The sequence below is a fragment of the Lepisma saccharinum genome, chromosome 3 (genome assembly GCF_977018435.1).
Source record: "Lepisma saccharinum chromosome 3, izLepSacc3.1, whole genome shotgun sequence".
In the NCBI taxonomy this organism is placed as follows: domain Eukaryota; kingdom Metazoa; phylum Arthropoda; class Insecta; order Zygentoma; family Lepismatidae; genus Lepisma; species Lepisma saccharinum.
Genome location: NC_139231.1, coordinates 79669602 through 79693449, shown reverse-complemented (window position 1 = coordinate 79693449; position 23848 = coordinate 79669602). Strand labels below are relative to the sequence as shown.

The window sequence follows — 23848 nt, the reverse complement described above, 5'->3', positions numbered from 1 at the left end:
ACACAATCATCGGTGTATCTGTAGCTGTAGTAGATGGAGAAACAGCGTCGGGAGTAGCGTCCTTCTGAATGTGGAGGAAGCGGATAACGTTGTCTCAACTGTCACCTATCCAATGTTAGTTGTAGGTGATCACTTAAATTTAGAGGTGAAATGGTGTGATCATCTTTTGAGACGTGTGTCTAATTGTCTTGTCTTGTGTGTTAATTATTGAGAGAGCTATCGCCCTTCCTCGTAATCTGCTCATGATTTAAAAAGACCAAATCACTCACCTTTTGGCCCTGCTTTCGCCTCCACGATCCAATTCAAAGCTGCGAAGTGCGATATTGTTGGAGCAAATGTATCGCATCCAGAGGCTGATTTTTTCCTAGCACTTTGAAATGTCGCGCTATGTCACTTCGGATTGTGAGTCGAGAAAGCAAATGCAAATACACTTTGGTTTTTCGTCGCAAATATTTCCAGTTTCGAGACACTAACCGATGGAAGTAAAGGAATTTCGAAAAATTGTAAGGTCAGAATCATTGTCGTGCCAGGAAAGGGTTCGTGGGAGGCGGTCGTGAGATTTCCATCGGTCCTGATATCGTACAAACAAACGGCATCAAAATGCAGAGAAATGATGGTCAAATGTAGGACGGACTGCTAAAAAAGACTTACCCACCCCTATTCGTAACTTCTGGATGCGCCACCGGTCAAACTGTGACAGAATAGTACCAGCTTTGAGTCTAAAAAAAACAACAGAATCTCGAAATTTAGTTGCAATTCCTTTGGAGAAAACGGTGTACTGAAATGAATTTATTTCCAGTAGTCATTTAGAAACCCATGTGTGACGACGCAATTCTCCCAAACACAACGCAACTAATACTGATATTCAGCAACTCCAAGAAGTGGCCTTGTTATATTCCTAACAAAGATTATTTCAAGGTTAAGTGAAGGATTAATGCCCCCCTAATCAGTCGTATTGCATAGTACACAGAACAGCTCGAGTTCAAAGAGGATGCAGGGCGTTATTCTCCCTATAACCACACGTGCTACTTCGTGAGAGGAATCCAACGATGCAAATGTTCGTCTCGATGATATTTCGAAGACTGTAAGGACTAGAAAGATGAAGTTTGGAAGATACAGCGATACGTCAAATACCTGTCACCTTTAGTTCGTCTCTTTTTCAGCTAAAGTTATTTCTGTATCCTCTTTTTTTTAAATCCTATTTTCTTCTTTTCTCCGAAAAACTGAAACGTAGTAGCGTGCACCTGAATCAAATGAACCAATCGTCTTCAGCACTGCGTTGCGGAGCTATCTGATTGGTTCTTTCGCTGGCTATATTCGCTTGAATATATTTACATCCCACGTATGATATAAAGAATTAAAAATTCAGGAGAAAATTATTTTTTTTATGTATTACTTGCTAGAAGGTAGACAAGTGTTCTTTTTTCGCAGCAAGCGTGGTAATGAAAGAACGAATAGGCAGCGATGCCTACTTGCTGCCATGACGTCACAATTTTGTGACAGGAGGGGAATAGAGTTTTTAAGGGCAAGACTTGCCAAACTGCTTTTCATTGGGTTGCACATGGTTAGCGCTAAGTGTCCCATCTCCAGTTATCTGGTTTTCTAGTCACTAGTCATATTGTTCCCCCAAATGATGGCAAGTTTGCGCCGAAATTTTGGACATGCAGCTACTCTATCCCAACACCGTGTACACCAAAGGCAAGGGTGCTAACCATTTGTACACGTGCGAGTTTTAATTTGGGCAAAGCTTCATGTAACTTGCAAGAGGCTAGCGTGGTGGTTATAGCTGTACAACAAAACCCTCCATCTTCTTACGGTAGCCCTTTAGGCAAAACTATATCAAGGGAACACCCGTCCAATTAACCCTTCCTTTCATCCCCTCGAGGGCAGAAGCTTTAATAAAACAAAAGAGGCGCTGAATTCCTTAACCCGAGCCTACCAGCCAACCCGCTCTGGTTGCGCCAACTTCGTCCGCGCTGCGAGCCAAATCAATCAAAAGCGGTCCACCATCAGGCTTACATTAAAGACTGGGATAATTTCAGGTGTAGTAAGGCATTACCGTATGCGAGACTATCTATCAAACTCCATCGGCGCGCGCACAGAAATTAAATTGGCATCATTTCACGTAGAAGGCACGTGGAAATTTTTGTAGATCGTCCCGAAAAAGAGGTGGTCTTCAATGTTGCCAACAGAACCAAAGTTAACTGTTTTTCTCTTTTCCCAGGCTGATAAATTGAGATAGATAGGGAGGTGCTGTGTCGGGGGGAAAGTTCCGGGCAAATGAGTTCAATTTATCAGTGCTGCCAGTCGACCGTTATTCATCACACCATCTTGACTTCATGATCCTGCCCTAACCAGTAACACAGGACAGGAGTACCCACACTTACGCTCCGTGAGAAAAGAAAAAAAAGTTATTCATTTTTCGGGGGCGCCCTCCCCCCACGTCCCAGAAACTGAAGGTGTAATTACGCCCTTGATTAAAACGCGATGTCTACTTAAGCACTCAGAAGCTAATATATCAAATTAAAAACCGGCTATTAAGTTTCAGCGAACGCGTGTGTAACGAAGCAGCTTTTCGCTGCCGTGTTTGCGTCGTGGGATCTTTTGGATTGGCATTGCACAGGTGTTCCTTGGGCGTGGACCGTGCTCGAAATTTGTCTTTTCGGTCAAAATCCGAGAATGCGGAGATAGGTGGAGACCACACGGAAGAAAATTCCAGTATTTATAGTGCAATCTGAGGTTGCCCATTGGAGTGATCCAGTCACTATATTTTCTGTCCGGGATTAACGACACTAGAACATCATACACATACAAGAAGAACCTAAAAAAGTTACTGAGAGTAGAATACGCATGGGAAATCAGTACACAAGGAAGTAATACAGTGCGGAAATCAGAATTGAGGTTGCCAATATGGCAGAAAATTTGTACGTTAGAGTGAAATAAAGCAAGAAACAAATGCGCAGAGTGAAATAAAGCAAGAAACAAATGCGCAGAGTGAAATAAAGCAAGAAACAAATGCGCGATTAGATTTTTTTTGAAGAAATGATATTTGCCACACATTTTAGACTCGGAATTCCCATGTAAAGAGGGCTTTTCCCTGTAAATCCCTCATACAGAATGTACTACAATTCCGCGACTTCTGGCTATGCGTGGCTTGGTCAATTTATATCGAAGGGGACCCAATTGGCTAACAAAATCTAGATGTAGATTCGACTCCGGTGTTTTATATGCGTCTGTTGCCGTGCCACTGAAATTGACAATTGAACTGTTGAGAATATGATTGTAAAACAATTGTCATGTTAACAAAACAAATACACGAGCTTGGAGATACTAGAAAGCAAGCGGGTAAACCCTTGTTGACGAAATGTAATCGTTGGTTGGCAACCCTGGGGATCTGTTGCCAAGGAATGGGGAAAGACCAATTTGGAAAGGTGGGAACAGGGTTCGTCAAAGATGCTGTGCCTGGGAGGCAGCATATGGAATGCACACCAATGCCTTCCACTTCGGCCATCTGGCTTCTTGATGGTGAACACCCCTGCCCAGAGTTGCCGCACGTCATATCATAGGGGAAGGAAGAGTGGGAAAAAATCCAGTTGAAAGTTCTTCCATATATACTAATGCCATCACTTGCAGGGAAACTGTTTTGAGACATCTAAATGTGTTAGCTAGTAGTTGTGGCTAATCAGGATTCCGTTCGACATAACCTCATCAGAGTAAGCAACGTTACTTCTGGGGTGCAAGTGACTGGCTTCTGCGCCCACCGTAGAACTGTACGAGCGCCAAAGGTCCCAGAATCGCATCTTGTTGTCACGCTTTTTGCAATAGTTTCGTGTACCTCTAGAACAGATATCTGCGCAAGGGAAATGCAATCCACCACGAAGAATTTGTGGTGCTTTAACCGCAGTTCTAAACAGAGCTTTTATTTTCAATTCGGAAATTTGGTACGGATTTCGTTTACACTGGCTGTGGGTCCAGTCGGCAGAGCCTCGTTACCCTACAATAATGGAGTTTCCAGGGTCTACTGCTTGAAAGAGAGGTTGGTCGGCACTTGCGTGCCTTCAGAAAAAAAAAACACCCTTGCACATCAAGGGGTTGAGGTTAATTCACTGGTTTGGGGACATCTGCCATTACCATGGGCTCAATGCTGCCTGCAGTGCTGACTACGATGGGCTCAGTACTCTATTCAGTACTCTCTACTCGACGTAGCGAGAGTTTGCCCCCCTCGACGTAGGGAGAGTTTGCCCCCTCGACGTAGCGAGAGTTTGCCCCCCCCCCCGACGTAGCGAAACCAACACCACTTCTCTTCTGAAGTCCGCAGCATATGAGAAACATCAAGCCGAGAGCCAAGTCTCCACCTAGCAGAATCGTCCTTCACGTCAATGCAAGGACTCGTCAGAGTGATGATGAAACACAAAGGAAGAAATCTTGAAACCGACGCGCTGATTCTATTCTTTTTTCCGTCTCCTTTCTTCTAACGCGCATGAAATGAGCAATTTATATGCCGTGTGCCTGTCTGCTCGTCACAGTCTCAAACGGGCCAATCAGGTTTAGTGGTTGCTCTACTCATATTGAAACATCGCTTAGCGGGACAACATAATTCAAAACAGCAACCTAGCAGTATTGATTGAAGATTTTTTTTTTTGTTTTTGTTTTTCCACGCGAGACCTCGAAAACTTGTGATTCGAATGGACATGCTCTTGGTATGTGCGCTCCCAATGACGAGACCTTGGTCCATAAAAACAGGGAGCCCTGGGTTCGGATCCCATACAGTTCCAAGAATGTGTCTTCATTTCCCGATGAATTTACTAGTTCTGAATCGCCATGTATATTACATCTACAATAAGTAACAAGACTAATTGTAAGAGCAGTTATATTGTTTCGCTTTAAAAAGTAATGTTTTTATGATGAAGTGCTGCTGAAGTAATTCTGATTACACAGACCAGTCCTTGCCAATACTCTTGATTACGTAAGACCATTTAATTTCTGGTACTTCGCAATATCATTAGATTGATTGATTGATTGATTTGCTTTACTTTATTTCGGTTTTTGTGCCACTTTTGGCTAATTTTCGAAGATGGGGATGAGTGATGATGTGATGAATGGACACTCACAAACTTCCATGCCCAGGCCGCTATTCGAACCCGGAACCCCTGGCGTCGTAGCGCGATGTGCTAACCACTCTGCCACGGGGGCCGGCAATATATCATTAGAGTTCAAAAAGGTAGCAAGTAGTGCATTTTCTCTGCCCGCTTGGATTTGTCTGTAGAATGAAATATTGTATGTTTATATGTAGTTATAACTTCGATTATTCTATGTCGACAAATTCACAGCAATCTACCAGCTGGAATCATTACTCCTATCTCATCAAAGGTGGCCGAACATATATTATTTCCATAAATTACTCCTTACTCCCCTTAATTTCATCATAACATTCATTACACATGCCTCCTCCCCCTTTCCTTTCCTGCATACGTCTTTTTACGCTTCATCTCATTAATGACTGTTTCTCGGCCGCAAATGGTTGATTTCCGTGCGTTCGGTACAAAAATCGTTGCCGTAGGTTGTCATTGACACAAATCGACTCTCCTCCCGTGTTTATTTACGTGTGCGGGCTTAATAGTGTTCGAGAAGCATTATCTCGATTGAGATACAAACACGAACCAAGAAGAAATAATATTTGTGCCAAGCGATATTCAATAAATGGGTCTTTTCCGTATTTTCCCTCGGCTGATTTTCGTTATGCGAAAGAACCAGAAACGATTCTTTCCCATCTGGAGTTAATATTCACCAACATGGTTCAGGGTCGAGCCGGTTTCGGGCAAATTTTCATGATGTGTCACTTTTGTCTTCATAACTTCTTTCCCTTCGACGTAGCGAGTTCTTTCCTCTCGACGTAGCGAGTTCTTTCCTCTCGACGTAGCGAGTTCTTTCCCTACGACGTAGCGAGTTCTCTTTCCCTTCGACGTAGCGAGTTCTCTTTCCCTTCGACGTAGCGAGTTCTCTTTCCCTTCGACGTAGCGAGTTCTCTTTCCCCTCTACGTAGCGAGTTCTCTTTCCCCTCTACGTAGCGAGTTATCTTTCCCCTCTACGTAGCGAGTTATCTTTCCCCTCTACGTAGCGAGTTATCTTTCCCCTCTACGTAGCGAGTTATCTTTCCCCTCTACGTAGCGAGTTATCTTTCCCCTCTACGTAGCGAGTTCTCTTTCCCTTCGACGTAGCGAGTTCTCTTTCCCTTCGACGTAGCGAGTTCTCTTTCCCTTCGACGTAGCGAGTTCTCTTTCCCTTCGACGTAGCGAGTTCTTTCTCCCTGGAAGTAGCGAGTTTCTCTCTTCGACGTAGAGAAGCTAAAATGAGTGAGCGAATTTGTGTTTTGAGTCCATTTTATGCACATAAATGCTAAACAGGACTGCACCTACAGTTTAAAAGTAGGATCCGAACCACTGTGTGCCTCCACCGGGTATCGAACCCGGGACTCCTTGATTACAAGCCCACAACGTTACCACTACGCCATCGGGGAGAGACTAGAGAAGCTAAAAGTGACGTAAAAGTATTGTGGATAACGAAAGCAGTGTATCCACCTTAAGCATCTGCAAAGGTTGTGCCTGTGTTTACATGATACCAAACAAGGTTAATAATTTCTAAGAGCAGCAGCTTCCTTACACTACAACTGAGGAAATATCTTCCCACAAGGTGACCTGGGGCAATCCCTCGAAATTCATTTATAAGTAGTATAATGCCAATGTAATATATTAGTGATTTATTGCTTTCAAAATCTAGCCTTTTGTGTTGCTAAAATCCATCCAGTAACCGTGCAATCCATATCAGTATTTCATTGGCTATAGTTATTGAAAAATCTTACCTGACGTTTCTGTCACATATCCAGGTCCAGTCGGGTTGTGCCCAACAATTGCAGGCATCGGATCAGCCACGCAGGGAATTCCGCAGCCGAGGATATCAATTTCGGGTTCTTGCATCTGACATGTAGTTTACAGCAAACTCACGGGTGTCGCTTCGCATAAAACGTTGTCCTTCCGTGCGTTCTCCCATTACCTAGGCAACGGCATTTTCTGCTCAAAGAAACGTTGCCATAGGAACCAATCCAAACGTCATGTGCGTGCACCTGTAGGGTCTTCAGCCGGTCTCGTTGGAAACGCCTATGAATCCCGCAAGAAGGAAAGCTGCAAAAAATAAAAATGTCTAAGGACATTGGGAGGGGTACTCTTTTGAATCTGTTGCTGGATTCTGGGAAAATTAGTCTTATTAATCATTATTGTGAAAAATAAATTCGAAATGTGCCGAAAATATTCTGTTGGCTTTTAAAACTAACATTTATTTGTAGACATTGGAATTTTAGCCTCGCGTCTTTTTCACCAAAACATGCGTTTATGTAGCAACTGTCTCTTCACCGAAATTTTGCTAGTTGCCGACATTCTCTTCACCGAAATTTATAATTTAAAATAATAATTTTATCCTTATTCACATCCGGTTTCACATCCGGTTTAGATCTTTGTTTTAATTCTCATTCTGATTGATGGTGTAGGAAAACTGTATTTTTTATTGTTTTGAGATTTTTGTTTGTGTTAGAATTGATAGTTTAAGATCACTTTATGCATATATAGGCTAATCGGAACTGGACCTACAGTTTAAAGAGGGGTGTCTGATCACTGTTCAATGTGCCTCCACCGGGTATTGACTACAAGGCAAACGATATTACCACCATACCACAGGGGAGGCCCTGTTATGATGTGCTTATTCGGAAATAAAAAAATATGAAGCTATTTCTGTACTTAGTGATATTTTCCGAAGTAAAATTTACTGAGGTTGTGATACTATCTATACATCCAAATCACGTCGATGTGGTGGTAATATCCGCATAAAAATATACGGTGAGGTAGTGGAATTTTCTATACTAAAATTTTCATCGACTTTGTGGTATTTTCTGCACTAAAATTTACGTTCAGGTACTGGCAAACAGCTTTGAATTAGTAAATTTTATATTGTAATATGTATGCACTGGTTCGTTCCCATTTCTTAAAATTGACATTGGGTAATCATAATTTCTGGAACTGAAAATAATATTTTATGTAAGAATTTAGATACTGGCATGGTTGTTTTCATCTTTTGTTTCAACCATCGCCGAATGCTTCGTACTTCTCAAGCATCTGCAAAGAATTGACCGCTGCGTTCAGGGAAGGGGAGTGAACCCAGCAGAGTTGGCGAGGTGGGCGGATGAGGTACGCAAGATTGACGTGGGTATCCATTACTCTTTGCATGTTTGACCTGACTTTCAGTGTTTCCACCTGCCAATGATGGTCGCAAGTTGTTACTGGAGCACGTCGATGTATGTCCTAGCTGTGATTGGGAAACAGTTAATTAATTGTACATCAACGACCTCTTCAGAGGTTTTGATGTCATTTGTTTAATCTAATCTGTCTTGTATTCAGCATGTCTAGTTTCTCCCTTCCAATGTTTTAGAGGAATGTCTTAGAGGAAGATAATCTAGGTTTGGGATTGAGTTATGTCGATCTTCAAGAGACTGTTGGTTTCGTAAATGTTTCCATGTATTGAAGAAATGTATTCAACTGAAGCCAATCATTCTCGCAAATGCATTGTACCATAGTCACCTTACACTGTGCTTCAGTTTTCCACTACATCAACATGATACATTAGAATTCTTATTAGGCGGCAACACTGTTGCCTTCTGGGTCACTATGTATCAAGAGATTCTTGGGACTCCACCCCCTTTTCAGAAATTCCACTTCCTCTTCCACCCTTAGGGCATCGCATCACCCACTCCCACCCTCACGGAATACTTCTTTTTTTCTTCCTCTTCTTTCTTGTTCTTCTCACTCTTCGACCCCTTTCGGCTGCTATCGTGATAGGCTGACCTCATCATAAGGCTATGATCACAGGCGGAGCACAGGATCTCAGCATATCGGAGCCTTTGAAGGCGATGAGCGTTCATGGTTTTTTCAGAAACTCTGATGGTGGAAAGGAAACAGAACAGTTACTCTGTTGTTCCTCCTCTCCCCTTTTGTAAACGTGTTTTTTGGTCCTTTTCCCCACATCCTTTTAGTCCTTCATCTTCTGGTACATCACACGCTGTCCACCACACACAAGCTGATGATTTTTTTTTCTTCCTTTCCCTCCTCCTTCGATCTGCGTCCTCTTTGACCCACGTCGGTTTGGTGTGAGTCTTTGAAGGATGACAAAAACCGAAACAGCGATAAGGCGATCCATGATGTATTGTCGGCAACTTTTTGGGGGTCCTCGGGCATCGCCAGCGCCGTGGATTCCATACGGAGATGGAGTTTCTTCCGTACGACAGGGTTGCAAACTACTGCAGCCTATTTTATCTCTTCTGCTGACTGTAATGACCGCGGTAAGTTAGTCCCCGTATCCACTCTGTCACAATTCAGTATGACCTTTTCCCATTTAGTGCCCCAAAGAATACTGAATTTATGGCAAACGTATTATACCCATTCGTGATTATTTGAAACAAAATGTAAGATTATTGTTCTGGTGCTCAATGTAATTCAGTTGCATATCTTGAAACGATATGCTGCCTTTTTTTTTTCAACTTTAAGGATTTCCATCAGCAGATCATTTGCATACATAGGTATAGTTTAATCATCCGAAAGCAGATTAATGTAGATAATGTTGATCTTAGCTATATTTGCAAACAGTGAACTTGGGGTCCCAACTGTATTTGCGAGCACGGACCCTAGGTCTCGATTATATTTGCGAGCACGGACCCTAGGTCCCGATTGTATTTGCAAGCAGTGAACTTCAGGTGGGTTTGTATTCGCAGGTGAACAAAATTACCATTACTACCCTTACGACGAACCATCATTCACCACCCATTTTTTTTTTTTTGTTTAACAGGCTATTAATGAGCATTCAAAAGCAAGTTTCAGGTCACGAAACGCAATTGCCAAGAGCGGTGCAATGATCGTCTTGTTGACAATATCGGAGACCAACTTCCTAAACATGAGTTGCGAAAGACGAGCCGCTCTGGTTTGACTTCGGCCAACAGAGCCCTCGTCGATGAAGTCAGCTGATAGTGTCAGCGCCTCCTTGCTTGGCTAGTGTCAGCGGGTCTCCCTCCGCTTTTCGACAGCAAGAAAATGAGGAAGGAGTCCAACGATAAGAAGAGTCCCTCCTGTGGTGGGATGAAGGAGAAACTGTTCGCATCTACGGTATTGTGGGAAGGATGCCCCACTATCTGAATTCTTCCATCTGGGCCCGTAGCATGCTTGAAGAACATTTCTGGCAATAGCAACTATTGGAATTTTTATAAACTTATATCGACCAAGAGTTGCGTAGTTTGGTTCTGGTAACCAGGTTTATAACCAGACTCGTTGCCTGTTAGTGGAGTGGTTCCTAGATTCGAATTCTGGTGTGTTTGTTCCTCCATCCGGTTCAGTAACTCGTCCTGGGGAGGTGTAGTGATCAGCACCACGATTCCAAAGTGTCAACTGATAGACGCTGTACGAGGGTAGAGCGCGTATACAAGGACATAAGCAACAAATTACCACTTACAAAACGCCCCGCGAATCGAATCGGGTTTTACGCGTAGTCGTGAGACAACCTACCGACTGGACCGTTTCGATTCCTGATTATCCTAGAGTGAAATACAAATAATTTAGTATTGCTGGTATCAGTTTTAATTATCCGCATGGAAGTACGGTACGTGTTTACGTAGAACTGCAAACGTTCCTCCGCTTGACCTCTATGTTCCGCGTCTTCCGTCTATTCACTTACTCTGTGGACCTCCCCGATGGCGCAGTGGTAGCGTCGTTGCCTTGTAATCAAGCGGTCCCGGGTTCGATACCCGGTGGAGGCACATAGTGGTTCGGATTCCACTTTAAACCGTAGGTCCAGTCCCGATTAGCCTTACTGTGCATAAAGTGGACTTAAAACACCAACTCAATCAATATTTACTTAGTCTGCGACTTGTTAATTGCCTGAGAGTATGCTGTGACCAAAGTCTTCCTTTTGCTGATAAGGGCAAGGCTATTGGCGTTCAACCAATGCCAAGAGTGGAGAGTACCATATTCTGATTATGCTGCTTCTTTTTCTTGAAATGCACCGACCTATCCAGAAGTGGGTGTAGGATCCAAGCTTGTTGAGATACCTTTACCCACACACAACCAGAAGGAACTTCATTCCAACGGTTAAGTTCTGATTTAAAGCCTTGGAAATGAGTCCTTGTGCAGAACTTAAGAGGTGGTACTTTCTGGATTAATTGGCGCATTGTAACTGCGTGTACTGTACATCTCTCTGAGGCATTCCTGAGACCCTCTTCCACCGATCAGCATCCTTATCCATTTGGAAGATCCTCTGCATACTTGCATGGCATTAACTGTTCAGAATGGCGTCTTCTCCCTCCCCGATCCTCGTCCGGCATTACTCCGCCTTCAGGTGCTTCGGGAGAGAGTTTAAAAGATGCAGACGGAGCTTGTAATATATGTATATATGCAGATTGACTGGTCGTGGCGGCCATGTCTGTTGTGGTCGAGGCATCGTGTTGGAGATTGGTCGCCGAAGGATTTTTCGGGAAGAGCAATGCAGAATACCTGGCGGCCATCGCCGATTATCATCAGAACTGGTTGGCCACGGTCGTGGCTGCGGAAAGGGGGGAGAGAGGTTGAAGCAGTTGACTGGTTTAGTACCAAAGTTGTGTGGCGGCTTTCAGATGGATTTGGAGACGGAGAGGAGGGAGCGAGATCTCATCCATACAACGTCTCGAGGATACAGCAGGTGGTTTGCTGCGAATTTTTCTCTCCTGCCTGCGGTCATTTCTACCTGTTTCCCCCTGTCTTCGTGCACCTAAAAAAAAGAGACGTTCGATTGGTGACAATGTATACAAGTATGAAGTCAGCCCGAGGTATGCGCGCTCCTACAGTCCAACCGATTTTGTTTGTCTTGCAAATTCCGTTTGAGCTCTGATATCTTATTAGCATATCAATGTCCATTCTTTCACTCAGCGCTTCTGTCGTTTTCGGGGTTGGCTGAGCGAGTCGCGAGTCATTGTAGCTGGAATCGATTTCCAATCTACCTGCATCAGCATAACTCCTTCAACGAAAATGTTGTTTCCCTGTATGTCGGATGTCAGCAGCGATACTATCGCCCCGGAGCCACATTTCCTAGGTTCGTTACAAACTTCAAACGAGAGGTTCAGTTCCGGTTAGCCCGTTATGCATGACCTGGGTCTATACTTGAATGAATTCTCTTACTTTTGAGAATCGCCAAGATCGGCTACCATTGGAAGGTTGAAACCAAATGTTGAGCGTTTGGTCCAGTCGTCATCAGGTACTGAGCATAAAGTCAACTTGCTTGGAGTCGATTTTGTAATGGGCACAACTTTGGGTGAAGTAGAGAGTGTGTCTCGAGTCTCGAAATGCAAATAATAATTAAAACATTAAAATCATTTAGGAATATTCCTTTGGTAATTGTGAATAAGTCGCATAATAAAGCCCTTTCAATGAAAGGGAAATTTTCACATGCCCAGACATTCCAATTTGCTAGTTTCGAACAAGACTCGCGGAGAATAAGCCTCGGTCTCGTCTGATTGATTTGGTTCATTTTCCTTCGATTTTCTGTCATTTTTGGCTAATCGCGAAGATAAGTAATGATATGATGAAGTTAATGAAGAGACACTCGGAACAACATCCATGCCCATCCTATTCTAGCGCACTTTCCTAACCATTGGATCAAGGAGGTCGGTTAGGTATCGTCTGGACGTCCGTCTCATTTTCGGTCTCGTCTTGATCCTTTATTCTAGAGTCTAGACCTTTGTACCGTATGTAAATAAGGGTCTCGGGCAGAAACAATATCCATATACACAGAGGTCTTCCGAGAGAACCGAGGCTCGAATCCTGCTCCAAACGGTTGTTCAAGAATGAGAAATGCCCGATGTAAAGTTCACTACAAAAAACTGATAAACAGTAATTAGGTCGGCGTACGAAATGGGGGGAAAAGAGCAAGCTCTTCTGGCGAAACGCGATTACCCGGAAACCAAACACCGACGCAATCATCAATTGGAAATAGGATTATGTGCTCCGTTCGCAGTCTAATTTCATATCCGCGCCGCGGAGGCTTCTTTTTGTTGGCGACCAAAGCGCAGCACCAACCCAGACACTGTTAAGTGAGAGGTGCAATTTGACAACAATGCTGCGGGTGGTCTAATGAGCCGAAAAGGCTCAACCATTGTTGAGGGTTGGGGTGGAATAGGGGCTGGATGACTCACACAACTGCCTCCTGAGAGAGAGAGAGAGAGAGAGAGAGAGAATGGAATCAGATTAGGAACCCCGTAGAAGCTCCGAGGGAGGGTTGTGAGGGCAAAGATCCATCTAACACCCCTCAATGTAAGGTCCTGTAATTGACAGTACGCGTAAAATGCCACTCATCATTTATAACCGGTAACGCCACATGTAATAACACGACATCGAGGAAACTAAAGCCTTTTTTTTGTCTGGGGTGTAACGAGGGGTGGATCTGTAGACAGTGATGGGGAAGAAAATTGAAGCACGGTGGAGGAACATCATCATCTCTTTTGGATGCTGTGCACTGCTTTGCATTCCACTTTAAACTGTATGCCTGGACCCCGATCAGGGTTCAAGTCTGGAGTTGGGCCTGCAGGTGCCATTTACTGATTAATTTAAGTGCCAAACTTGAAACATCGGTCTCCAACATTTGGTAGACGTATCGCGTATATGAGAAACGCATACATTTCTGATCTTTCTAGGGCCAGATATCGAAGATTGTTTAAGTCCATTTTATGCTCAGATAGGCTAATCGTGATTGGATCTAAAATGTCAAGTGGGATCTTACCCGCTGTACAGTGTGTGTGCACTGGGAATGGAATCTTACACCCCCCCCCCTGATTACAGCAAAGGAGAAAATATATATGTAATCGAAATTTATACACTAATTTTTTGTTTTACTGCGTACATCTTGCGAACGTATCTTTTCAAAAACCCGTTGACATGTACTGATTTCTGCCACGACTCCAGAAGTTTAGGGTTGGACATCACAATAAAGAGCAGAAAGCTGACAACAATAACAAAAGTAATTCAAATTGCTTAGCCAAATAAATATAATGAAAATGCGAATCATTACATCATTATGCTTATAATGGTAAAAAAAAAAAAAAATAAAATAAAACTCACTAGTCCGGTGAGAAGTGACGATTACGATAGGCACCAAACAAGAATTATAGTCTCATTTTGCAGCATTTGACCGCTAATTTGCGAACACTGGTCCGGAATAGCGTATATGTGCATACATTGGTCTTCAACTACACTGTAAAATAATTTCCATAACTTTATAGCGATGATACCATAAAATCTGACGATTCACTGTAAATAATATAAATTTAAAAATTCTGAATGAAACTTTAAAACTACAATTACAGTATATGACGATAAATAATTTACAACTTGTTGTAGCTCTATATGCGCGATGATGATGCTGTGGGGATATCTTGGTCAGAAATGTTGACAGGAGAAGGAAAGCGCCAGCCACTAAGTGGAAACAAGGTTGCTGCAGAATTTGTGATGGTCTCATCATTCCAAAGGCTCGCAACCGTGGTTGTTTTTGTCCTAGTACAGCGTTTCATTTGCCGCAATGAGTAAAAAACAGCTTGGATCGCCATTCTTATTAATGCAATTGGATTAAATACATACCACTTCTTAAAAGAGCCTATAATTGCTCGAGTTCTTTGTAGAGAAGTCGCATCTTAGCTCCGGTACATTTTTCACGGATTCACCATCTGCTACATTTATGTCAAGTTTTGCCGAGCGTCGTCTCTCGTCAGCTGGTACAAAAAACTGCGTGCTCGCTCGCCGCATGTTGCCCGATCCAATTTTCCGAGCGTGCCATTCTCAATATTTTAACTTAATGAGGGCCGGTGATGTCTTGATCTTTCCGCCGAGCAGTTTCGATAATTAGCGATGCCTATTTCTTGCCCGTTGAGTAGCGTTCGTGCAACCAGATTTGCTGTTTGAACAGCAGAATGCTCTTCGTTACTCCCAAATTATTTGATTTATTTCGTTTACTATATCTGTCATAGTATAGTAATAGTGTATCTCCATTTACACCATTGTCTGTCTGTACTTCTTAACTTGTATGCGTCTTTTCTTACCCGTCACTTGGTCCGTTCTCTCTTATTTGCGCTCACTCTTATTCCTGACATCGACCTGCTTCTTAACACAGTCTTCGCTTTGTTATTATTTCCTTACCTTATGTTACCGATAACTTCTTTTTTCGCTCGTTCCTTCTTTGAGTTCATGTTGCTTTTATCTTAATTTTCTAACTAACTCTTTAGCATTCTTAAACCCGAAGGTCTATGGTTGTTGCAACACAAGCCTTCCATCTGTCCCTATCCTGGGCAAGATCGATCCAATCTTTTCTATCCTTACCGATTTCCTTTAGGTCTATCACAACGTTATCCCTCCATCTTCGTCTTGGCCTTCCTTCAGGTCTCTTACCATCAGGTTTCCCAACAAGAATCCTGTAAACTCTTCTTTCCTCCCCCATAGCATGCCCATCTAAGTCGTCTTGATTTAATTGAACTTATAATATCTGGATATTATTACAAATTATTCCGTTCTAAATTATGCATTTGTTCTATCTTAATTTCCTTTTCCTCATTATTATACCTCTTTATGGCTCCTCCTGGGCTCTAATATTAAAATTCATTCATTATTCCTGCTCAATAAGAATATATCAGCTTCTTGTACAGCTAGATGAGTGTTCCAGAACCAACTAGACGCATCATCTTGCAGCACTGCTTTCTGAATTGAAAGTTCTGGTGACCCTGCACGGGTTATTCTGTAATTGATCCTATGCCTTTTCTATTTGTATGCCACCTTGGAACAAAAATCCGCAAATATCGGAGGATCAATGGAAACAAATTTGACGTTATTTTCCCCCTTCGTTCAATTTATTCCAAAAGAGAGAAGGGGGAGGACAAAAGGGGGAAGAGCAAAGGAAGAAATCTGCAAAACAGAAAGAGAATAATAATAAAAAAAAAGGAAGCATAAAAAAAACCGTGATTCTCAAATTACTCACACACCATCCACTATTTACAATTTCCGAGAGAATAAAACATGCTTGTATGCTCCTTTCCTGCCTCTCTCTCCTGGAGGATGTTTTCTGCGGGGGAGAGAAGAGATTTCCTTCAACAAACAGAGACGAAGTGCGACCTCAAAAAGCCACTCCAGTTCCAAGCGAAAGAAAGAGATCACTTGTTTTACGAGTCCATCACGACCCATTGCGCCGTCTGATCAGCTCTTGTCACCCCCACATCTCTCTCTCTCTCTCTCTCTCTCTCTCTCTCTCTCTCTCTCTCTCTCTCTCTCTCTCTCTCTCTCTCTCTCTCTCTCTCTCTCCACTGCCCCCTCCCGTCGAACCCACCATGCAAGTGTGCGAGCCTAACTGGGAAAAGATTTGCAATTCAATGCTAAAGCTATGCTCTAACCAGTTTCCTCGTCTGCTTGTCGAATGGACGCTCTGAGCCCAATGCATATGGTAATAGCCTCTTGTGTCTTTCCAGGGGTGGAAAATGGAGGAGGGGGATTCAAGGCAGTTATCTTGAAACCAGACCATGGCCCCCTTAGGTGCCTGGGTCTCCTGTTAGGGGAGAAAAAAAAGTGTATGATTCAAGCCAATCCTGCCAGGCATCGACTACCCCTGTCGCCGGAGCGAATGATATGTGACCCTCTGCTCAGCGTGAGACCAATGGTGTTTGGTCTTCATAATGTCAACGCTTGGACTTCTCTGGGAGCAAAGTGAGGATGATAATTAGACCAACTGCGGGGTTTACAAATTAATCTCCTTTTTTTCCTTATCTGGTTGATCTTTTGGCTGGAGATTTCTGGTCTCGGTGGCTGTCGAGTCTCGACAATCTTCGCTGAGTTTTGGGGAGCGTGTGTCGTCGAAGATTGACTCCACTTGCTTTTGTAGACACAACTCTTCCTCCTCTCGCCCTATATGTTACAGTGGATTGACTACCTTTCGAAAACAACCTTTGTAAAGGACGATGTTATTCAGATGCTCTTGTTTCTGTCCTGGAAACAAATCATGGAGTTCTCTCGGGCTGTCGATTAAGTGAGTTATGGACAAGTAAAGATGAGACGTACTTGGATCTGTTCTGTAGCTCAGTGCTGGCAATAATTTCACGTATAATTTACCTCCCACAAGACAAAAATGTCCCCTTTTCAGAAAAATTCCTCCTCTTTACCATCCTATATTTATTGAAATTACTATGATGATGAGCCGCTGTGGTTCAGTCGGTATGTCGTCTGTTTTACACCGCGGAAGATCCGTGTTCAATTCCCGGGATACGTGATCTCAATGTCTCTGCATAAGGCAGCCGGAGATTTGTGCTGATAACTTGACCTCCACAATGGTCGAGAACGTGAATGTGTGGAGCCCCTGTCTCAGCACTTCCGTGTGAGGCTCCACCCATAGCATGTTGCAGTGTGCAGATAGAGAACTTTACTAAGATGGATTGAAATAGATAAAATTATATTCGAAATAATGTACAGAGTAGCATCAACAATTTTTAACCACGATGCACTTCAAAATTCTGAAAGTGTTTCAAAAAACATGCGGAGAATATTTGGAAAGAATACAAGATTTACTACTTTTGAGACAGGCCTGACGGAAAACTCGAGTATCCAGTTTCCTCCTCGCTGCAAACATAGTCTGAAAAAAAAAATCTAACAGCCCGGAGCTGTATTTCCTTAATTGATCCTCTCTCATTGATTGACAAATGGCCGATTGAAATTGTGGGCTCCCCCTCTCCCTTCGCTAACCTAACCTCATCCAGTTTGTTCGACGATTACCTTCATTGTTGTTGATCAAAAGCGGGGAAAAAACTGCCGAGGACACAATTCCATTTGGCGTGCGGCGGAGACAATTGGAAACGTTGACCACATGAGGCACAAACCTGCGTCGGGCCTGTCTGGTTCCACTGGGTGCTTTTCTTTTCCCGCGAAGTGTGAAAACGCGTTGTGCATTGTTGCTAACGGCAACAGTGGGCAGGTCTCGCTTCTTATTTAATTTTTGGCCATCGGCACACTGCTCTGCGATAGAGCAACGTTGCTATGCTATCATCTGGTAGGAGTCAGTACCTGGGCACCAAATGACTTCCCTCAACTCAAACTGAAAGTGTCTCATAAGCGCCCTAAACCGTTCAATACGCTTCTTGGTCCAGAGGCAACCTTGAGGACACACAACACCTTGGATACATTGAAACACCCTGTATGTTAACATTAACCTTCCTACTACGAATTACATTTTTTTCTGAACATCCACTGGCAACACTGCCAGGAAACGATTCGGTGAACTCGAGCAAAACTTATCTACGCTTTTTCACTATTCGATATCCTCACTCTATGTTGAGTTTCGAAATATCAGCGATTTACTAGCGCCTTAATACAAATTGGTGTGACGCCCATGCTATAAAAATGAGTTACAAAATTGTGTTAAAGTAGTAATTGTTTATGCTTGAGATAATATTAAGCACTAATGTTACTTATACATTAATGTATCTTGCATTTGCAAATTTTTTGGTGTTTTCAAATTATTTGTTATATAGGGTGCCCCAAATGTAAATACACTTTTCCTATCATTTCTTCATCAAGATCAAGAGACCGCGGGTTCGTGAGTACACACAATGGGTATGATCCCATTTTAAAGTGCAGATCCAGTTAGTCTTTTCTTTAATAGCAAATTGTGAACCTACTTTTGGGCCACCCTGTATATCATGTGGTTTTATTTGCAATGATTAAAGATAATTGTTTGGATTTCAGTAGAAGACCAAGGCCCGAAATCAAAAGTTTAAATTCAAATTCAAAGCCTCTTGTGATGCTTTTTCCATTGTTGCAAACCTTAAGGCGGTGTTACACTAGTGCCTCCTAAGAATAATTCTCTCTATTGCCGCCAGGTGATGCGAGTAACGCCAGTATCGGTAGCGGGGAGGGAACAGGCGAAGAGGACGACGACGCAGGAGGGAAGAAGAACCAGAAGAAGCGGGGCATATTTCCTAAAGTCGCCACGAATATTTTGAGGGCGTGGTTGTTCCAGCATTTAACGGTAAGTCTCAATGAAGACTCACGGAGGTGTTGTTTTTTTGTTGTTTCTTTTAACGGATTTTAACCATAGCTCTTGAAACGTGTACGGTAGATTTTGCATTAACGATTTTTTTCTTATCTAGGTTCATGCATGCCATTTTGTACGGTATGGTGCAGGATGTTGGTTTGTGTAATACACAGCCGGACGAGGTGGTGTATCAGTTTATATATAAAAAAAAAAAAAAATCCTGGTGCAATTTTGTCGTTCAGTCTCATCATGTTCAGCTACTTAGTTGTGCTCGAGATTCAAATTACTGATTCTTGTCAGGAGTGTAGTTCAGCAGGTGACGTTTAATATTTATACAAACTACAAAACCATAATTTTATTTTTGCTTGTTCCTTCTGAGAATCTTAACTAAAATGACACATCTTCGAAAAATCACACTGATATTTCAATTTGTGAAAAATTTGCTTAGAATTCTTCTAGAATGTTCATTGTATTGATTATACAGTTCTTGTCTAGAAATCTGTAATAGTTTCTTTGAGTCGTAAGCCAAATTCTAAGCAATACAAAGCTATTTCCACGAAAATGCTCTTTAAGATGCCCATATACTTATTTCCCAAAACGAACCGAACCCCCTCTGCCAGACTTTCATTTAACTTGATTACCAAACCTTATTTACACAAAAGTCAAGGTGTTTTGACCGTCTGGAATAATACTTGGAAACGCAACGGCTTTGCTGAACTTCTCTTAAATTTTTCTATATTCCTAAACTAAGCCCGAAAACGCATGCACTATCACTTTCGGCTGTGTGTTTATCTTACTACACCCGTGGGGGAGGGGGTGTAGAGGGGCACGGTCAACGCCATAGCACAGTTTCAATTTTTGACACTGTTTTGGAGAAGGTATTATCGGTTTCATAATTTCCGTCTCTGTACAACCTTTGATAGCTTGTCATCAGGGTGAGTGAATTTCTTTAATAGAAGGAAGCATTGATGACCCGTCTGGTGAGGGTAAGTACAATGAATCTCTTGTATGTGTATATGAACTTATGTAATCTTTTTGTGCATGCTTCTTTATGATTTTGTTTGTTTTTTAATCTGACATTGCGTAAAGCGAGAGATATGAATGGCTGTAAACAACTTCAACACAATTTGAAACACCACAGTGTGTCAAATTTTCTCCAGTGCCGAAACTGAACCACTGTGTTTTCTCCTTAAAAGATCAAGTGAGTCCGGTTACGAGATCGGGCACACCCTCAGACCTCCAGAATTGCAATTTTCTTATGCATTTATTTTCTCTTCCCTTCCAAATTTCTCATCATCGTCTGGGAAGATCCTTCCACTCTCCTTTCCTTCCCTTCGTTTCTTTCCTTCTTATTCCTCATAATGTTGTTGGCCTCTGCACCCGAAAAGTTTCTGCATCATAAAAAAATTGATGCTTAAACAATTTGAAGTTGCCAAGAGAAGAGAGGAGCAACGATGTGGAAGGATGAAGGGGAGGAAAAGAAATTCCTTCTCTGGTGCAGACGGAACGGAAAAGAAATTGAGGAGAGAGGGGTGCGATGGAACGAAGAGATATTAGTGTCAAATTAATGGTCCAGGTTTTAAGAGAAAAGAAATAGAGTTCTGGAGAAGTCGGCGGAAGCCTGGAGGAAGGAGGCAAGCGCCTCCAACTTCTCTTTTTCGATGAGATTTTGGGGAGGAAGAGGAGGGGGTTGAGAGACGCAGGGAAGAAGTTTTCCTTCATTCGTTTCTCTCCCTTTCTTGGAGAGAGTTTCTGTGTCCGTATACTTTGTTCTTTTTTCTCGTCCTTGCTTCATTTTGCCACCAACAAGAGAAATAACCTAAATGTAATGTATGTGTCCTGGAAATCTTTGGATTGCACGCGAGTGTTGTCTTGTTAAAGTACCAACCATCGTTGGCTAATAGATGTCTTGAAATCCTACACTCTCTTCCAGTCATCTCTGGAGCAGGCGAACGAAAACAAGTCTCTGCGCAAGTAGTGACGCGAGACGGCTTCACCAATGAACACGTGAGAGGGAATGGAATCGCGTGGAGGGGGGGAAGCGACTGCTGTTACCAACCTTCACAGCAGCGTGTACTGCTTCGCTCTGTCCACTAGATTCCCCATGCGGTGCGTTACAAACATCAAGTCTGATAACAACTGTTCAGCTTCGGATTGACATCTGCTTGGTTTATCTAAAACCTTCTGGATCTGTAGTAGTAGTGGCATGCTGAAGGAAAGGTTTGTGCCCCCCCCCCCCCAGGTTCATTATTCCTAACAGATAAGAACATCAAAGGCAGGAAAAGATGGCAAAATGAGGGCTTACTAAATAGAATGCCTGTGAAGAATTGCGAGTACAACAAAAGGTAAACCATTGATTGGGATATGAGGATGAGATGAGTGATGCACTGTCTAGTTTTGCTAGTGGAAAATTTTATATAGTCGTAGCAGAGCCTATAGGTTGAGTAATCGGTTTTGCTACTGAAGTATACTAGGGCCAAGCTTTCTGAAACCTCTGAAAGTATGTGAACTACAGGATTTCCCGTGACTTAACCCAGTGACACTCCTTCCATGCCTGGGTTTCAAATAGGGTGGTGGCCCTACTCGTACTGCACTAAGACGGGTGAAACGTTTATCGGGACCCAGTATGATGGAGTCGGGGGAAAAAACAGCATTTTGAGTATCTGGAACTGTAGTGAAGTTGAGCTCTACGCAGAATATCTACGTAGATGTCTGTTACAGAAGCAATTCATGCAGCAACTTAGAAGTAAACTATTGTCGGTGGGTCAAGATGAGGAAGTTGAATAGATGATGCGAGTGAGGAGGAGAGCAGGTGAGGGGCACTTCTTTCGAAGAAGCCCTCCTGTCGAGGAACACACGAGCCGACTTCCAAGAGGGAAAGTGTTATCTTTGCAAGTCACTCCGCACCTTCATTGTGGATCCTGCTGTCCCTGATGAAAAGCCCCCTCGCCGATTCTCTAAAATAAACACCCGCTAATGAATCGGGACTCGTCTGCCTTTGGTCTCTGCGGCAGGAGGTGAGCAAGGAGGCGACCATGTGCCGTTCCTCCTAGGCCCGTCCAACCACCATTACGTTGCAGGATCTGTTGGATGGGAGTAAAAAAGAAAAGTGAACATCCCGCCGTCACTTTGATTCGCCGCTGTCAGGAAAACTTCAGCCAATTTATAAAGCAATCACTGTCGATTCTGCTGTCTTCTTGCTTTCTTGTTTGCCCTTGGGTGGGGCTATTGTCTCTGTTATGATTTTCCGCAACAAATACAGATATAGGTGGATTGTAGAGGGACCAGTACCAACTTTTCTATATCTTAGAAAGAACACAACCGACCTTAGAGGACCAAGATCTGCTCAGCTCTTTCATCTTTTCTCTGTTTTCTCAGACTTAAGCTGTACTTTCAAGAAGAGTTAATTGTCTTGTCAGTGCTGACTCAACACTAAAAACTCATTTTTCTAAGACAGAAGACAAGGGATATAATGAGTATGTTATCACGGGTTCATCCCAATATTCCAGAGCTTCTGCTAGACAATAGTCAGTTTCGTGCCCAAAGCTCTTACATTAGAAACAATAACAGATTTGCCAGTTGTTGATCAACGTATGGCTCAGATAGCATATTTGTGCTTCATCTGCACGACGATTTGAATGTCGTTCATGCCACCGCACTTAGAACAACTTCCCGAAGCTTGACATTTAGGAGTTGAACCATTTGCGGTTGTTCAACACACACAAATCCGGCCAATTTCTGTCTTCGCTAGCTTGAGTGTAGGTGAAGGAATGAATGGGAAAGACATTTTTACGAGTCTTTCTTTACCGTAGATCTTGCGGAAAGTTTGTTCAAGTTTGGAAAGCAGCAGTTTGTTACTTACCAGAAAAAAGGTGGGAGAGGGAGGGTAGGTGGAGCCATCTTCTGGAAAGTGCACAAAGTTGCTGGCAAACTGCTCGTACCAGGATGAAGACCCGTGAAAGCAGAAACCGGTTACTTTACGGGAGGGAGGGAGAGGCGGATAAAGGACAGGGAGAAGAAAACTGCAAGAACTTGCCCACAAGTTACGCGTTAAGAAGGAAGAGAGGGAGAATAAAAATAAAAGGAGAAGGGGAAATTTCCGGAAAACAACTTCGCTGGTGTTCAGAAAGTTTGGCTTTTGCTGGTGACGGGCCAACTAAATTGTGGTTATCCTTTTCTCACTCCCTTCCCTGAGCTTTCAGAGTTTTCCTAATGCTCTTTCTGAAAACTAGGCCGTTCCGAGTTCGTCTCGTTTTTTTTTTTAGGCTTGCATTTGTGTGTGTTCCTCTTTATCGTTGCAAGAGTGCACTACTGGAAAAGCGAGGATACGAGTTATGCCTTTGAAGTAATCTTCTATTACACTTCAGCTTCCCTCATCTCCTTTTCTTCTCTTGTTCTCCCTATTCTTTCTTCTCTTTATTTGTTTCTTCACGTTCCATCCAGTTTATTCTCTCCCTCTCCTTTCTTCTAGAAAACTTCATAACAGTGCGATAGACGAAGTGCATGTGTCTTGTATTACATTTCGTCTTCCACTCTCTCTTGTATTCTCACTTTGTCTCTCTGGATTCCTATCAAAACAACGAGTTCCGGGTTCGATTTCATGTCCAGTCTTGCGTTTCTTACACTTGTTCTCTCTTAGTCGTCCCCCTCCCCCCATTCGGATTCTCTCTCACGCACACACACTTGTTCCTTTCCGCCTTTTTAAAAATAGTGCACTGTGTAAATGCGGTGACTT

The 23848-nt window shown here is 42.9% G+C and overlaps 1 protein-coding gene across 12 annotated transcripts in view; it reads left to right on the top strand.

Annotated features, from left to right (window-relative positions):
• Positions 1-23848, top strand: part of hth (Meis homeobox homothorax) — a 493174-nt gene that overhangs the window by 329380 nt on the left and 139946 nt on the right. For all 12 annotated transcript variants that reach the window (XM_083118885.1, XM_083118892.1, XM_083118883.1 and 9 more), the window contains one exon: positions 18959-19107. In XM_083118885.1, coding sequence (XP_082975011.1) covers positions 18959-19107 — 149 coding nt within the window. The remainder of the gene's footprint in view (positions 1-18958; positions 19108-23848) is intronic.